The sequence below is a fragment of the Anticarsia gemmatalis genome, chromosome 5 (genome assembly GCF_050436995.1).
Source record: "Anticarsia gemmatalis isolate Benzon Research Colony breed Stoneville strain chromosome 5, ilAntGemm2 primary, whole genome shotgun sequence".
NCBI classification, from domain to species: Eukaryota; Metazoa; Arthropoda; class Insecta; order Lepidoptera; family Erebidae; genus Anticarsia; species Anticarsia gemmatalis.
Window position 1 is genome coordinate 8855266 of NC_134749.1, and position 18954 is coordinate 8874219.

Below are 18954 nucleotides of genomic sequence, written 5' to 3' on the forward strand. Positions count from 1 at the left end.
TAAAGGTATTTTTTTTAAATTGGCATGATAATAACATACTTAATAACTTAAGACAGAAGGTCCTTTAAGTAGAGACTAAATAGATTAATCGACTTGGTATTATATTGATCTCACAACTTTTTACGGCGAGACTTGAGGTTTTTACAGAATGTTTTTGATGGCATCTCACTTCTTTTTGTAGAGCGAACATAAGTCCAATTTGTATGGAAAGACGTTTTTTTTTCATAATTCAACATATTTTCCTATGGGAATGTTGTTCAGTTTCATGGGCTAAACCTACTCTTACCCACCCTATATCCCCTCCCGTTATGCCTCATATAGTAGGTACCTATTTACACCTATTTATTTTATTTTCTACAGTAATAATAATTCATTAATTCATCAGCACTTGACCTAAATGAATAAATGATTTGATTTTGATTTCATTAACTGCAAATGTAACCTTGTAATCTTATACATTTATATGGGATTACAAAGTTATTGTTGCAGTTGGTGTATTTAGAAAACTGGACCGAAATTAGAAAATATTGAATTTTTCCCATGATTAAAACACTAAACCCTATTTGTATTCTAAATTTTAAGCTTCTAAGTCTGCTAGAAGTACCTTAGACTTTTGATGATCGGTGAGTCAGTGAGTCAGTGAATCAGTGAGTGACAAAATTCAAAATTTTAACAAGTTGTCATTCTTAAAGTACTGGTTCAAATTGACTGAAATTTTAAATATACCGTGTTTATACAATGACTGATTATTTGCTGAAAATCCAGGCTTCTTGTTTTATCCACAACGAAATTATAGGGGTGTCAAAAATAGCCCGAATTGCTTCGAGAAAAGGATGTTACGGCCGTGCCGCTTTTTTTTTGCTCGACTTGCGGGGGCACTTCCGTGCCCCCAGATTCTTACAATTACATTAGAATCGGCTTAACTGTTAACGTGTTGCAAACACTGGCTTCGCATTTGAATATGAATTATCTTCTCAAAAATCATTTTAAATAAGTACTATTTTGTATGTTTGTTGGGTCACAATTAAAATTTTCTAGTATTTATTTAATAATTTCATATCAAGTGTGTATGATTTCAAGTCAAAGTTGAATGAAGTAGAATGTTCAATGTCAGTAATTTACTTGCATAGATGTGTTGTTTTAGAAATACATATAAATTTAAGCGTATCAAGTAAAAAAAAAACAAATTTCCATTAAACATGTATTTAAAAATATAAAAAACTTTTAACATGAAAGAGTAATTTCAGTCAACGGTCATTGAAATAAGAGTTTCAATAATGATGATGATGATGAGGCACGATGTGATGAATGCTGTGTTTCACGTCCGCGTGGAAGCTGCAGAACAAAATATTAAAATAAGTTAGTTTTAATTGTTGGTAATTGTACTTTCTTGGTATTTGACGTTATACGAAAATAAAGCTCACCCGGTGTGATGATCGCCGTGGTACTCGACATGTCTGACGGAGCCGTCGGGTTCATGCAGCGAGTAGTATCCCTTGACGACGTCACCGTCGCGGTGCTCGTGCTGCGACTTGTGGTCGCCGGTGTGCGCGTCCTCTACCTTGTACTCGAACTCGTACTTCGGGTGCGTCTGCAACACAAACATTGTTTAAACAACACCTTCACACACATATACACGGTACACTAGTTGTGAACATCGTCAGGTACTAACATAGTAGTCATGATGATCATGTCCGTGATGTACAGGCTCGTGGTGTCCGTCGTACTTGTGTATGTACTGAGACGAGTGAGCGTGACCTGCCACCACCGCTACACCCACTGACAACACGCACAATACCTAAAACAATAAAAGATATTAATAACACTGAATTAATCTGAGTTTTTTAGGCATTTGGAAAAAACTTTTGTACCTTGAAGTACATTTTTAATATTTTAGAAGTCAGACAAGTTTGTTAAGCCCAAAGGAAACTGATACTCCACGGAACTTAGCTAGCTGTTTTATAGTCCAAATATGAGCTCATTCAGCTACGGCTTAGACACCGCGATAATTATTTTACGTTGAAATCAAATTCCTCTTAATAATTATGATAAATTTACTAATATTACAACGATGCTGCAACCGTTACGTTTCAATGCATATTGTTAATGATTTTGATGTAAGAAAGCGTTATTGTAAGTGGAACGTAAAAAACTTGGGAATATCATACGAGAAGGGTTAATAGAATTTAGAGAATATTTGAAGCTTTAGGATATGGCTTTGCGTGGTACAAATACCTTTAAAAATGAAATAAATACCTTAAAGAACATTTTGGAAAAATAATTTCCTTGGGTTAACGAAGTATCTGGTTGAGATCTAACTCCAAATATGAACTGATACCATTATTTCTAACTCTCGACACTTTTATATGGTTTAAAAAAAGGTAACCAAGGTGATATTGATTTCTCTATAATTATTAATATTCACGATATGGTTATTGCACAGTGATAACGATTTTGTAACCGTTATGTTATTATTTACTTGTAAGCAATGTTCGTTTGCATGCCACAGGCCACAAAGGTCAGTCTTTCGAGAAATGTCAGTCGTGTGCTCTAGATTTTAATGATTGTGTGACAATATTCAGTTACGATTTATTAATCGGTGAGGGAGATTACGTGTATCGATTATAAAAATTTACGCATATTTTCAACCTGTTAAGTTACTAATAACCAAGTGGTTTAGGTTGGTTCCACACGAGTGGTTGATGGTTCACATCAATTACTTTTCGAATTTCTGTGTATTAGAAATAACGATCACTTGTTCCAACGGTGAAGGAAATCATCGTGATGCAACCTTGAATGTCTAAGAGTTCCTTATAATAGTTTTTAAAAGAGTGCAAAGTCCCCGCACTCGGCTAGCGTGGTGGACTTAAGGCCTAAACCCTCCCCATTATGGGGGGAAAAGCAAGCAGTGGGTGTTTTTTTAATTTAATTTATTATTCATCCATTTATCTTTCAAAGGATTGCACAAACTATTCCTCACTAAGCACTAAATAATTTACTTTAATTATTTTCCATACACACCCGCCTAATATATGAATCCACGGTTCGCCATTAATATTGTTGCTTCCATGTAATAGGGGTGAGCCTATTTTCATATATCGGCCTGCTATACTTACAGTTATTAAACTCCGAGCTACTCCTAAGAAATATGATGACTAATTATAAAATGTAAATTACAATAGTCCCAGAGGATGAACCGGGAATAGCACCCAATACCTCGTGACAGCAGTCGCATACACTAGGTACTGACCGCACCAAAGAGACAGATTTTTTTTATCCAATAATTAATGTTAGTCTACATAATTCTCAGAAGATATTATTATTGTCTCTTTTAACAATTAACCACTAAATATGATTCAGGTCATTCATCCTATAAAAATACTAAATTTAACCACAGCTACGTGCCTGAATCGTAAACTTGAATATTTATGTAATGTAAACCTGTTTCACGCACCGAGTAACATGTAATTGATTATACGATTATAACGACCTTGTGCCATGAATGAATCGTAAAATGTCAATGAGTTTTCCTTTCTCTGGCTGCAGTGGAGTTGAGAGAAAGGTAAGTTTATGTATGTATGTAAGTTTTCTTTAAGTGCTATTTATGTGATCTTATATGTTGAATGTATGTATTATGATGACAACCAATATTCTTAGAGTAGAGCATAAAAGGGGCTAATTTGTTAAACTTATTAATAGATGGATAATTATAAAATGTTTGTAGCCTTTTCCTTGCTTTGATTAGGTGTTCCAAGATCTGAGACTTGAAAAGTACTTTATTCATGAAAATATTATCACTATATGGGGTTGAAAATGGCCTGAAATGTTTCGAAAAAAGGATGGTACGGCCGTTGCGCTCTTTTTTGTTCGACGTCCGGGGGCACTGCCGTGCCCCCAGATACTCATGGAATTATTAGGCATATTGATAATTAAATACTATTGTACTTGTTATGGCAGATGGCAGTGTACTGCTATAAGTTTAAATCGGCATTTTATATGCCCTTGACCTACAAAAGTTGGCTTTGGCCCAGCACGTTTTCTTCTTTCACTAACCTTTATTTGTCGTCGCCTCTAATATTGCTTCCTTCTTTTCTCCTAACATACATATATACATACGTGAACACCTATAACTCTCCTCTATTTCTTTTACTAGCTCACCTTTTAAACTTCCCCTGTTAGCTTTACTTTATTCAATAAGCGTTTTGCACTGAACCATTTTTAGTGATCAAACAAAAAAAAATACAAAGAAATCATTATATTATCTAGTTTCGATGTTATGTATTGTTTAAAGACAAAATGAGAATCTTGTGGGTGTGTGATACATAGAAAGAAGAATTTCAATGCTGGTGCAATCTACGAGTCAGTGTGAGTTAGCAAAACGCAAAGAAGAAACTAAACAAAGTTTATCAATGATTTTATTAAGCACTAGCTGACCCGCGCAACTTCGCTTGCGTCACTTAAGATAATCATAATTTTCCTCGTTTTTGTAAAATTTTTCACTGTTACTCTGCTCCTATTGATCGTAGCGTGATAATATATAGCCTATAGCCTTCCTTGATAAATGGGCTATCTAACACTGAAAGATTTTTTCAAATCGGACCAGTAGTTCCCGAGATTAGCGCGTTCAAACAAACAAACAAACAATGGAACAAACAAACTCTTCAGCTTTATAATATTAGTATAGATACTGTACTTAAAAATCTTTAAAGTTATAATTATCACAATTATTGTTGGTTATAAAATAGAGAGTTTATATTTAATGGTTGGTTGGGCTGGCAATTTTTTGTTAAAGTTGTCATGTATTAATTCAAGGTTTTAAATGGTTAGGAAAATAAACAATGCATTCATAAAATAAAACGTTAAAATTTTTATTAAATTCATTTATTCACAGCATTTTCTACAAAAATATAAAACTAACAAAAACAAACTAGCGGTTGGTCCAGAAGTTGACACGTTTGGTTTCTGTATTTTCAGTAGTGATGATAATCGTGGTGATGATGAGGCACGATGTGGTGAACGCTGTGTTTCACATCCGCGTGGAAACTGTAATAGAAAATAGAATTGAATTGATAATTTTCATCAAATTGTAAACAATAAGGGAAACAATAACACAATGGCAGTCATATAAATAAACCGCTTACCCGGTGTGATGATCGCCGTGGTACTCAACATGTCTGACGGAACCGTCAGGCTCATGCAGCGAGTAGTATCCCTTGACGACGTCACCGTCGCGGTGCTCGTGCTGCGACTTGTGGTCGCCGGTGTGCGCGTCCTCTACCTTGTACTCGAACTCGTACTTCGGGTGCGTCTGCAACACAAACATTATTTAAACAACACTGTACACGTGCATAACTACACACATGTAGTTTTGAACATGGTTAGGTACTAACATAGTAGTCATGATGATCATGTCCGTGATGTACAGGCTCGTGGTGTCCGTCGTACTTGTGTATGTACTGAGACGAGTGAGCGTGACCTGCCACCACCGCTACACCCACTGACAACACGCACAGCACCTGAAATGAAAAATGTATTAATAATTTTCTCTATTTTCAGTAATTCTCAAAACTGCCTCGCTACCTTGAAATACATGTCTTTTTAGTTAATTCTGATATCTAAGTTATGAGTGAACTGATGCTACTAAATTGAAGACTCTCTTTTATATTAGAATGTGAGCTAATATCCCACGATGTAGTTAACGGTATTGTTAACACGTTAATTGATTTACGTTCAAACATCATACCTAAAATATTTATGAAAATTACTTTATTTACAACATAATACAGGTTTTGTTATTAATTGTTAAAACAATGACCATTTCAACAAGGAGAGTAGAAAAAAATGATAAAGAACTCGTTAGTAGCCTAAATTAAATAGGTAGTTGTAGTTCTATAAAATACACTTTCTACCTTTCTTTAAAAGATATGCGTTATAGGTAATTTTCTATGTAAAAATTTGTACTAATGTCATAATATTTTTAAACAATAATTTGTTTCTAATACCTTGAAAAACATTTTGTCCAATTGTTTCTGCAATTGTCACAACGGAACTAAATCTGAACAAAAACTGATAAATAATTCGCAAAGCTCACGTCTTTTATATGGTTTGAAAAAAGTTAGTCAAGGTAACGTTAGTTTCACTGTTATTGTGTTTGTAGTGTCATTAAACACGACATAGTCATTAGATACTGTAACTATTACAAGCGTTTTGTCTATAGGTTTATATAATTAATCACTGATCAATTTATTATCTATTAAGGGCAAAATAATTTGAGGGAAACTAAAATATCTTGTATATCTATCTGTCTTGTCGATTGCAAATCTTTAATGTTATTATAATTTATCTAAAGTGCGTTTTTGAAATCTCATTATTGACGGTTACTCTTAGCAAAACGCTAAGGATCCATTATATTACTCTATTAAGGATCCTTATTGGGTAAATGGTCGGGAAATAAAATGTGTTTTGTTTAAAAAATGGTATATTCTAATTAACAACACATCACATTTACAACAAATCAACAACGAAACTTAACATTAGAGGCACAATATCTTCTTTATCACGGAATCAATGATGGTGGTGATGTTCAGGAACGATGTGTTTAGCGTGTCCCTCGTACTTGACGTCAGCGTGGAATCCGGTCTTCTTGTCGGCGTGGTACTTGACGATCCTGACGGTACCGTCGGGCTGGTGCAAGGCGTACTCGCCCTTCACCACATCACCGTCGCGGTGCTCGTGCTGGTGCTTCAGGTCATGGGTGTGGGGGTCCTTGATTTCGTAAGCGAATTCGTATTTAGGGTGGGCCTGGAAGATGATTGTAAAAAGTTATTGCTCTGCCTGAGTTAAAGCTAAAGATTTGCTGTTATAATATGTAATCGTTAGAACGTACATAGTAGTCAACATGCTTGTGTTCCTCGTGTTTGTGATGATGTTCATGACCGTGGTGGTGATCCTGAGCGTAGACAGCGGCGATGATAGCGGCGACTAGAAGAACCTGCAATCAAAACCGAGATCAATAAACCAGTCTCACAAAATTTGATTAAAATATATTTTTTGAAAACAATTCTTACTTTAGTGAACATTTTGTATAAGATTGGTTGTTTTCTGTTAAAAGAATGAAGGGATACTGATAATTCAAAAGTTGATAAGTTGTCCTTTTATACTTACTCGCTCGAGTAAATCAAGAAAATTTTGCAAGAATTTTTAATGAGTTACAACAAGTTCATTATGTACCTACAGATTTTTGGAACGAAATGAGATATAACCGACCTTGATTAAATCAGGTGCTTTTACTCTACATTTCTTCATTCTCTGTAACTTTTGAACGATAAAGTATTATATTATCAACACCGATTAATTAATTGCTATAATGCCAATTAATAAGTATGATCAGTGTTTGCCAACGCAATATATTTATCCATCAATATAAGTTTTAGGGCCAGTTTCACAGTTTTTATCTACATATTTAAGTGTCGGATAATCTATTTGCTAAATATAGGGACAGCAAATGAATGAAAGCAACTACAAACATTTCATAGGATAAACTACCTGATAGACATAATATTTAGAATTGGCGATACCAGACAGACGGTAGTTACCTATCTACTAAAAGCTGTAATAACCTAGTAGGTTCCTACGTTTTCTTCTTTCTACGTTTTAGCCTCCTCTTGCAATTGATCGAGGATTCAAACTTGACGCGCTAATCTCTTTACAAAGTGTGTACATAAGCATATGTTTCTTACTTAAGAACGAACAAAAACGGCATGATCCAACCTTACATGAACTACTATAAATTTAATTAATGAATGCAAAGTTTACTTTTCTTATTTTGCCTGCATGGTGTAATAAAGGCATAAGTTAATGATGCTTTATAAAAGAAGACTCATTCCCAGCACTACGACACAATTAGTATGAGTAAGTTTATTTTAGATTTTATTTGGTCCTTATTCGCGTGGATAGAGTCGTTGGCATGCATAGCATTTTGTATTTCTTATCAGTTTATGAGCTCATGTGTTTTTTGACTAAAAGGACCACAAAATGCATCTACAAATTTAAATCTTTAGAAATTTACGGGTTTGTAGTACAGAGGCTATATACAATTCCACGTTCATCAACTGTGTTTGCAACACTCATATATTTAAGAATAACAATGTTATTAATAGAAATTTAAAAAAACATGTTGTCTGGAACTAGCAGTCAGATAAAAAATCCAATTTTGTATATAAATTATATCAACATTTACAAGGAAGGCTCAAAACCTTTGGACCTACTAGTAAGAAGAAATAACATTGAGACTAGGGCTTCAAACCTGACGCATGTTGTTAAAAGAGCTGTAAATATGCTATGAACAGGATCGATTTAAATTTATTTAACGCAATACGACCGAGTTCCTAATTTGCTACTTTTTTCCTTGCATATTCATTTTTGCATCGAGAATTTTTTTTCTGTCAACTAATTTTTCATGTTAAAAAGCATCTCTGAACTCCATACTAGTTTTTTTTGTAGGAGTAAATTGTTATTGCTCCTGTTCCTGTTTGTCATTCCCTGAATGAACAGCTTTATCTTTTTTAACTGTTTTCAACAGAAACTTAATTATTTTTTGGTGCTGTTAAAATTGCCATTATGATTAGTTTTTGTATCAAACTTATAAAATCTATGCTTTCCATGCTACTTGCTAAGTCTACCACACCGCATGTTTCAGCTGCTAATTTTCTTTCTGTATCTTCTATGTGCCCATTGGCAGGTTCTTGGAGAGACTAAATACCTTGTAAGACCTTGCTGTACCCAAAATCATACCAATAAATGATTTGATTTGATCTGATTTGATTTATATCTTGAGTGCCCTATCTGCAGCTAAGCATGACGATTTAAATCTAGTGTACAGCCCAAAACATCGGTCTTGACTGGCTGCATTAGGTAAGTTATTATATGCTGTTCAAGGTAGTGTATGAAATCATAGAGGATTCAACATCAATTGTTCATTCACTATGGTTTCAGGTTGTAGCTAATATTGTTTACCGCTGCCATTAAAACAAAGTTATTATGACATCTCTGGGTCATGTCATGAAAATTTAAAATTGTTTTTATATCATTAATATGTACCTAATAGCAATAAAGTAATTGATACGATAGAGTAAAGACAATATTTTTTAACGTTTTGGTTCACATTTAATCTTATAAATAATATAACACAGTTCAACAGTCATAACAATAAACTTTAAGTATACAATAATTAGTGATGGTGGTGATGTTCAGGAACGATGTGTTTGGCGTGTCCCTCGTACTTGACATCAGCGTGGAATCCGGTCTTCTTGTCGGCGTGGTACTTGACGATCCTGACGGTACCGTCGGGCTGGTGCAAGGCGTACTCGCCCTTCACCACATCACCGTCGCGGTGCTCGTGCTGGTGCTTCATGTCGTGAGTGTGAGGGTCCTTGATCTCGTACGCGTACTCGTACTTGGGGTGAGCCTGGAGCATAGAACAAAGTTAGTTTGTGTTTCTTAGATAGTGATTCAAATTTATGATCGTTGGAATATTTCGTTATACATACATAATAGTCAACGTGCTTGTGTTCTTCGTGTTTGTGATGATGTTCATGACCGTGGTGGTGGTCCTGAGCGCTCACAGCGGCGATGATGGCGGCGACTAGGAAGATCTGAAAAGGTACAATTTATTTATTTATCCCATCCTCATTGGTCAACAATATTATCAAATATTTATTGAAATCCTTACTTTAGTGAACATTTTGTTTTAATGTTGTTGGTCGTTCAGTAAATGGAAGTAAACTGATAATCTGAAATCGTTACGTTGTTCTTTTATACTCGTTTCGTTCTTTTAACGCAAGCTTTATAAAAGCTTCGGTAATACCTTAATAACCTGTTTGTTTTGTACTTTTATTGCGACAATAATAAGATGTTCGACCTTGGGAACTTTTACTTTACTTACACTTTAAAAATATAAATCAAGTTCTATATTTAGCACATAATCACGTTATCATTAATAATTGAACATTGATTTCGTACATTCTGTGTTTGATAATAATAACTTTCGTAAGTTTTAATAAAATCATAAAGTGCCACAGTTATTTTCATTAAGACAATATACCGAGAATAACTTCCTGGCTTAAGCTATTTCTACCACGTCTAAACAGTTTGGAAGTTGTAGATCAGCAATATTTTTTTTACTGTCTGCATGCATCATCTTCGCAAGCATACTTTTCTCCGAAGAAAGGCATTGCCAAACACCTTGAGATTAACGACAGTTATGTCAATTTTTATATAACTTTTGTCTAATTCTCCGCGATAAACTTTTTGCGTGATGGGTCGGTAACTTTTATAAAGTTACCAACCCATCACGCCAATAATCTAAAAAACACTTCGAGCTACGAGACACCACTGTGTCCATACGTAATAACAATATTCCGTAATAAGACTTTGTATTTTTATTTAAAAACTTTCTTGAATTTACATTTATTTACTTTTAAAAACTTAGTAAAGAGACTATTTACTCAATGGGTTCCGTTTATCTCTTCTGTCAACTAAATTTCATCCTGCTAGTCGAAGGAAATATGCATATTAAATATATTATCCTGAAACATTAGTTTTAATAATCAATTGCTCAAATAAGAAACTACTTATTTCTGCGGCTGCGATAGAAAACAAAATACGCTTTTCTTAAGCGTTTTTTCTGTATATAGCAGTAAAACCATTGTTATATCTTCATCATTACGCTAAAAAGGAACTGCCAGAGTTTAGTCAATACGCAGACTTTCCTTTTTCCGAAACTATTTTTGTATGACATTTAACCCTATGACCGCCACGGTCGGCTATACTCGACAAATCAAAACGCGCTCCAATACTTTCGTCGGCAAATGTCGACAAAAATATGGCGTCGTGAGCCCGTTCTGATTTGTCGAGTATAGCCGACAATAGTGGTCAAAGGGTTAAAATACAAACAAGATACTCGATAGCCGTACTCAATAGTAATCATAGTTAAAACTAACTTAGGCTTTCTTTCCTGAAACGCTGAAACGTTTGCGTCAACAGAGCGCACCGTCAATTGCGTAATAGGTACTAACCATATTTATTCCGCAGGAACTACATAGAAAATATGCCGCACCCGTCAGCTTTGCTGTGCACACTGCACACTGTTAATTGTTTTGATCTTTATTCTTAATATTATTTTATACATTATGTAAACTTTATTTTCTTACCAAAAATAACCACTGAGATTGCCGCTAAAGAAAAGTTTTGTTTTGTAATCGTCTCCTGCATTTTAACAGACATAAGAACCCGATGGCCACAACATCTGAATGTGCCATTTATTTTTCTTATGTGCCCAAAAAAGACGTGGTACATAGAAGACATAGATTTAGACATTAGCGGAACCAAAACCTATCCATTGACATGCTAGGAAATTTTCAAGAATCTTGCTGACTCGCTTTAAAAGTGAAGCCTTGGACATAAAATAGTCTTGTTTTGATTACATTTTATTTATTCTTAAATATAACAACGTTATAACTATTTAACAAGTTCATATTATTATCACAGTATTATTGGTTTAGTGATGGTGGTGATGTTCAGGAACGATATGTTTAGCGTGTCCCTCGTACTTGACGTCAGCGTGGAATCCGGTCTTCTTGTCGGCGTGGTACTTGACGATCCTGACGGTACCGTCGGGCTGGTGCAAGGCGTACTCGCCCTTCACCACATCACCGTCGCGGTGCTCGTGCTGGTGCTTCATGTCGTGAGTGTGAGGGTCCTTGATCTCGTACGCGTACTCGTACTTGGGGTGAGCCTAGAACATAGAAAAAAGTTAGTTTGTGTTTCTTAGATAGTGATTCAAATTTATGATCGTTGGAATATTTCGTTATACGTACATAATAGTCAACATGCTTGTGTTCTTCATGTTTATGATGATGTTCATGACCGTGGTGGTGGTCCTGAGCGCCGACTGCGGCGATGATAGCGGCGACTAGAAGAACCTGTTAAGAGTATTTCTTTATTAAAAAAATCTGATAATATTAGCTCGGATAAAAAAAAAAATTGTAGTGCTTACTTTAGTGTACATTTTGAGTGTTTTTAGTAGTTTACCGTAAGGTTTGTGAATGAAAACTGATAAATTAAAAAGAGTCAATTGTCCTTTTATACGTGTACGCACTCATTGAGCATATGAGTAAGAAAGTTTGTGCAAGAGTTTACATTACAGCTTGCTTATTGTAAACCCGTTTTAAGTATTGAGATAATTATCGACCTTGAGAAAAGCTTTTACTCTACTTTTCATAATTATAAATCAATAATTCACACAACAATTTCTTAATGGCAGATCCATTAAGAAATTCTATTCCTGCTATTGTTTTTATAAGATACTATCTGTTTTGCTTTAAACCCTGTGGATAGATTTTCTCATAGCAGAAATTTCCGGCTTAAAAAGTATTAAGTCTTCAAAAGCCGTTTACACATAGCTTTTATAACATTAAGGGGCTCGTTAACAACAGCTGCGCGGATTGATCTCTGAGGTTAAGCTACGCTTGCTAATGTTGTTCTGTGAATGGGTGACCATCTTATACATATCGAGTTCCTCCGTGTTTCGCAAGGCACGTTAAATTGTGGGTCCCAGCTGTCATTTTTGAAGATCTTTGATGGTCGTTAACAGTAGTCTGAAGCTTGAAAGTCTGACAACCAGTCTTACCGAAGGGTATCGTGTTATAACCCAGGTATAGGGTTGTGGTGGTCAGATAGGCCGTGTTACGATATGCCTACATCTATCATCAAAATAGTAGTGTTCATAACTGAATGGGTTGTCTTGCTCGTTTCACGGATCGAGCACAGTGTTGCTAACTTTGTCCACAGTCGTAAAACGTCATAAAATCTCTATCTTTCCAAGGCGATATCTTTGCCTGGCAGAGATGAGGTAAATATAATTATACTTTTTATATCATGAACATTCTAAAAGATAAAGTAGGATTGTGGTAAAACTAGAATACTAAAAAAGACGATACCCTAACGATTTCTAGACTACACGCCATTGACCTGGGTCCATATATTGCATATGATTAAGGTGGCGTCGTATAGAAGTAAATTTTTATGAAATTATCCCCTTAGTATGTGGCGAAAAAGACCTATGCGTGACAAAAATGGGCTCTACAACACTAACATCCTCAAATTCTCCACTGACCACAAGCTCGTTTGTCTGCCAAAAATGTGGTGGCGTTCGTCACTCCCGCATAGGCAATGTCGATTTATTCATTATTTGTTTATGCTGTAGAACGAACAAACCTTTTTTTTTTCTTTAGATGGTCAGTTTTGCGAGATACAAAGCTCTAACATTCCCGTAGCTTAGCTTTGGTTAAATGACTAACCTCAAAATACAATGCTTATTTAGTTTTGGCATGATTTCTAACAAAGTCGTTCATGCTCTAGGAACATGAGATATTTTTTTTATTTATGTTTTCTGATACTTTTTCAATTATTTATAGTGTATTAAGATCGCAAAATAATTGTAAGAAGAGACCCCTTCTTATTTTGATTGTAGTTTTTAGAGTTAAGAGTTAAGTTTTATTTCAATCTCGTCAGAATGGAATTTTGATACTAATATTTTGATATCGATGAAATTTTACGTTTTGCTGAATTCATTATAAAAATGTGTTCCGGTATCAGTATATTCTTTAACATGTTAAATTATTATACAAAGAAATAAGTATACTTAAGCATTTTTTTAAAATGTCTGTTTGTGACGGTTTACTTTTAACGTATAGTTTTTTGAACACCTTGTTTACTTATATTATTTTGTAATGAATATTAAATTTTCTTTATTGTTTAGGTATTTTTGCTACAAGACTACGTTTTAGGTATTTTATAGACTATTCTGTTAAATTGTTTCATCTAAGTTATTCAATAATAAAATTATATGTATAGATAACCAAACAACCGACACTCTGGACAAGTTCATAAGAGCCACTTCTCGTTTCTCTCTTAACAATACATATATATCGTCCCTGTAGAGCGAAAAATCACTAACTAACACTTAAGTGATTTTGAGATACGAGGTGTTTTATGTCTTAAATGACAAAAAAAAATATAACTTTTTTCGGAGATTAGTTATCGATGTATGAAAGGTTTATTTTTGAAGATATATTAATTAAGTATATGTTATATGTATTAAACCACGAAAATAGTATATAAATTATTAACTGTAAAGGATAATTTGTTTTACCCCAAGGTTTTCCTATTTATCTGTCACTTAGTTACTTTTCACATGTAGTTAGTTAGTTTTCGCATCAGCATTTAAATATTATACTAGTAACTAAGATCAGTTAGTTATTTTAGGAGTAAAACATATTTTACATAACTATGTCTAAATAAAATACCCAACTAAATAGACTTTGCTTATTTATTAATTAATTGCCTAATTTAAAACTAGTGTCCTATCAGTTGAAAAGTTTAAAAGTAAAACAACATTCTTAGGCAACATTTCTTGAAAAAAAAACTGTCTTTAAGCATACAAAACCTAATTAAAACATAACGAACAAGAACACGTTACAAAATCATCAACAGAACAGCATTAATGATGTAGCCACATCATTTTCCTCTTCTTCCTCGAGCTAAGTGACGTCAGGCTCACATAGCCTATCCACCACATCGTTACTAACAGGTAAAGATTCATACCAAGGATAAAGTTCGCTTGGTATGGCACCTTTGACACAAAGATTTAACAAATCTTTCCTTGCAGGGGTGTATTTACCCTAGGGCTAGAAGGGCTATAGCCCGGGCCGGTTTCCTCTCTTGGGTCTGCATCTTGTCGTGGTGAGGAGGCTTAGTAGAATTGAAAGGTTGGGGAAACAGTAATCGCGAGTAACAAAAAATTACTGTGCGTGTCCCTCTGTTTGCTGAGGACACAGGTGCGGGACAGGTGAGCCGTCAGTGGGAGGACGGGCTCAGTAGGCACTCACACTGCCCCGAGCTGACGAAGAGCCAGGCCGCTGCCGCCCTCGTCAACCGTCGGCTATCGTAAATCCGTCCATCCGTGACCGAGGGCCTTGCCTTAACCGGCTGGGTCGCGAGGAGACCACCTCTGTGAAAATCCCGAGTAACTCCAGCAGTGGCGCCCCCTTTAGGGGCCTTGCGTGGTCAGAGTTCATTCGCTTTGCGGGGACCCCCGCGCCAGAAAAACCAGACGCAAGCGGCCACTGGGGCACCTCCCGCCCTCCAGTAGTATAAGGGTCACCGGATTATGGGGCCTCTACCTCGGTGGAACGATACTTGCCACCACACTCGCGGGAACTGTTTGGATAATATAAATTTGAAAACGACCCAAATGATGTAAGTGGGAGAGGTGAGAAGCTCAAACCCGAGGAGATCAGGGGCAAGAAGCCCAGCAGTATTGACTGCATAGCATAGTTGCGGAGGGTCGGAGCACGCCCAGTTTTAGCAAGTGTCAGACAATGATCCTAAGGACAAATTCACCATCCAGCTGGCGGACGCTATCCTCACTCACTACTAGGCAGTGGTGGAGGTGGCCTTCAAATCCGGTCACCTCAAGGGTGACCCTTATAAAGTCCCTCAAAGACACTGCCAGGAACATCAAACTGGCAGTGTCGGAGTCGAGCAGGCAGTATGCCACGAAGGAGAATTTGGCGCGTCAGGCCCAAAATTATCGCTTGCAAGAGGAGGTCGATCACATGTCACAGGCACTGCAGCTCACAGGTCTCCGGACCAAGGAGAAGCAGGGTAAACAGCCGCGTCTTACAGTGCAGTGGCTTCCAAACCGCCGTTCACTAAACCGACGGCTGCCAAAGAGTAGCAGTTCGTCGGGAAAAATAGCAAGGCGCCCAAGGCTACGGAAGCCGACAAAAAGGGCAAGAAAATCAAAATCAAATCATTTATTCATTTAGGTTAAATATTGACACTTATGATAATCGTTACAATTACTGAATCTACCACTAGCTCGGAAAGGGGGTGGTGCCTTATGAGAAGAGCTAGCAAGAAACTCACGGCCACTCTTTTCAATCGCCAAAAGTTTTACAATGTGGTTGATACAATAATTGATCATGCGAGGAGCTGCCAACAATCAGCGATATAGACTAAACGTCAATTAAGGAAAATTAATATAGTTAGGTTATTTATTAGTCTCTGATCATACCGTATGTTGGGAGCACCTACTAGCATGTGATAATAAGAATATGGGCAGCAAGTGACCAAATTGGTTGTAAACAATATAAAAGAACATGACAGTTTTATGATTAACATCAAATTGTATGTAACAATATATATGTATTTACAATATTTAGACCTACTGCTACTGAGTTTATACGATTTATGGCAAAGTTCTCTAATTTCAAAGAATCCTAATCAAGCGAGCGACTAATCCCAAGAGCTATTGTCGTTTAGATACTCATCAATTCTGTAATAAAAGAAGAAGGAAGAAGAAGGCGCCCAATCTTCGGGCTCCAGCTGCAGCAGAAGGGGGCAAAAAGCAGTGCGACATATAGAGACGTTATTAGGGACGCAAAGGACAAAATAAACCAAGCCGCCAATGAAATAGTCCGCTTCGGGGTTGCGGCTACGGGAGCTCGAATATTGAGCTCCCAGGGGTCAGGGACCGGAAAAGCGGATGTCCTGGCCTCTAAATTGAGGGAAGTTATCGGGGAGGACACCTTCCGAGTGTCCAGGCCCACAAAGACCGCGGAACTGAGCATTACAGATCTGGACGACTCAGCCTGCCCAGAGGAGGTGAAGGTTGATTAAAGCCGATTTAATAAATAAAATTGATCAGGACAATGTCAAAAACTAATTTGTTAAAAATGAAAATAAAGTTTAGTTTTTTCATTCCTTGATGGGGCGGAAAGCTAGCGGAGCCCAGGGCGCGCCATCTTAAAATACGCCTCTGCGAATGACTGCAATAATGCGCGGGCGCGGCGAGAGTCCTAAGGTCAAAGGGCGTAATATCACTAAGTAGCATCGTATCACGGGACATAGTTACCAACCTTTCATCTAGTAGTGTTTTTGCTGAGTGAAAAGTAGCCAAAACATTTTAATTATAATACTCTAATGTGTTATGTCATCTACAGTCAGGGAAAATATTAACCAGAATACTATAGTAAGTTGTCGTTTTTTCTTTTAAACGTCTGGTCTTAAATAATATAGCTCGAAAAATAATTAATGGTAGTTAGTTACTTTTCGCACAAAATATCACATACAATAAAATTACTAAGTCACTTTGATGAGTTTTCGCATTACTATTTTTTAAGACATGCCTATAGGGAGTAATGCGGAAAAAGTAGATAAGGAACTTTAATGCGTAAGTATCTTTTTCAACAAAGAAGAGAAAAAGTAATCAGGTGACTTAGTTACTTGTAACTCAACTGTCACAAATCAAATAATGTACTTAATTAAGTCTCGCGATTTACATTTTTCTAAATAATTACGTTATGAATACGAGAGTAAGACAGAAATATGGAGAAAAAATTACTGATTTTATTGGTATTTATAAGTCGATTTTGAACATTTTGTTACTTAATGACTTTTCGTTCTACGGGGACGATATCTATGTCGGGTTGTAGATTAAAACTAGAAAGGTAAGGTGAAATTCGTATTTATTCCTAACAATATAATAACAATATTATTAAACTATTTAACAAAGTCGTATCACAGTATTATTGGTTTAGTGATGGTGGTGATGTTCAGGAACGATATGTTTAGCGTGTCCCTCGTACTTGACGTCAGCGTGGAATCCGGTCTTCTTGTCGGCGTGGTACTTGACGATCCTGACGGTACCGTCGGGCTGGTGCAAGGCGTACTCGCCCTTCACCACATCACCGTCGCGGTGCTCGTGCTGGTGCTTCATGTCGTGAGTGTGAGGGTCCTTGATCTCGTACGCGTACTCGTACTTGGGGTGAGCCTGGCAAATAGAACAAAGTCAGCCTGTGTTTCTAGTATCGAAATACAAGTTCATGACCGTGTGATTATTTACTTATATGTAGGTACTTACATAATAGTCAACATGCTTGTGTTCTTCATGTTTGTGATGATGTTCATGACCGTGGTGATGATCCTGAGCGTAGACAGCGGCGATGATGGCGGCGACTAGGAAGATCTGTAATGTGAAAATATTGTTAATGAAGTCCAATGGGCTTATTGTGAAGAATTGGTTATTGCTTAAAGAGCAATACTTACTTTAGTGAACATTTTGAATAATTTTGTTGTTGGTTGTTCGATTGATGAAGGTGAACTGATACTGAAAAGACGAATGTAAAGTCCTTTTATATAAAATGAAGTAAATTACAATCAAGAAAGTTTATGCAAGACTTAAGTTATAACCTGTTAGTTTTAACGATGTCGGTACAATAAGGAGATATGGTCGACCTTGTTAAGCTTTTACTCTACCTTTCTTATAGTCCAGTCATTATAGTAAGTTCACCTCGGAATTCGAGATACCCAGCTGTAAATCTGTAAATACTTGTATATTGACACCCTAATAGTTGTCTCAAAACCTACATATGGTAGGGTGTACGCAACTATAAAATTTCAAGGTCCAAAGTCCCAAAAACCGGTTTTTTGAGCTTTTTTTGTAAATATCTCATTTCCTATGGAATTTTTGCATTCGTATTCAGTACCAATATTGTACAGTATAAAATTCTCTACAAATTTTGTTTGAATTTTTTTTTTTACGGTGAACCGTTTTCGAGATAGAGGGTGGGAGAGCGCGCGGTCACAGGATCATTTCAAGTCAACCGGTGCCTCCGGTCGAAGATGCGCCATATATAGTTGATGAACTATCGATAAATCAATGATTATAATAATAAATAAATTTAACCCATTACTGTCCTACTGCTGAGCAAGGGTCTTCTCCCGTAACGAGGGAGGGGTTAGGCCTTGAGTCTACCACGCTGGCCAAGTGCGGGTTGGGGACTTTGCATGCCCTCAATAAATGTATTTAACAAATTTTATTCATGCAAG

The 18954-nt window shown here is 36.3% G+C and overlaps 3 protein-coding genes across 3 annotated transcripts; all 3 read right to left on the bottom strand.

Annotated features, from left to right (window-relative positions):
• Positions 1-1193: 1193 nt before the first annotated feature.
• Positions 1194-6059, bottom strand: LOC142973276 (uncharacterized). The gene is made up of 8 exons (XM_076114913.1): positions 6003-6059; positions 5391-5516; positions 5142-5308; positions 4983-5043; positions 2257-2331; positions 1673-1798; positions 1425-1591; positions 1194-1335 (listed from the first exon to the last, which is right to left on the bottom strand). Exons 1-8 carry the CDS (start codon positions 6012-6014, stop codon positions 1272-1274), a joined length of 798 nt encoding a protein of 265 aa, XP_075971028.1. The 5' UTR covers positions 6015-6059; the 3' UTR covers positions 1194-1271.
• Positions 6060-6564: 505 nt separating this feature from the next.
• On the bottom strand, positions 6565-9742 carry LOC142973277 (uncharacterized). Its single transcript, XM_076114914.1, has 5 exons — positions 9731-9742; positions 9549-9653; positions 9236-9466; positions 6887-6991; positions 6565-6813 (listed from the first exon to the last, which is right to left on the bottom strand). The coding sequence occupies exons 1-5, from the start codon at positions 9740-9742 to the stop codon at positions 6565-6567; spliced, it is 702 nt and encodes a 233-aa protein (XP_075971029.1).
• A 1815-nt stretch (positions 9743-11557) lies between these two features.
• On the bottom strand, positions 11558-18183 carry LOC142973278 (uncharacterized). Its single transcript, XM_076114916.1, has 5 exons — positions 18172-18183; positions 17987-18091; positions 17666-17896; positions 11877-11981; positions 11558-11794 (listed from the first exon to the last, which is right to left on the bottom strand). The coding sequence occupies exons 1-5, from the start codon at positions 18181-18183 to the stop codon at positions 11558-11560; spliced, it is 690 nt and encodes a 229-aa protein (XP_075971031.1).
• Between the last annotated feature and the right edge of the window lie 771 nt (positions 18184-18954).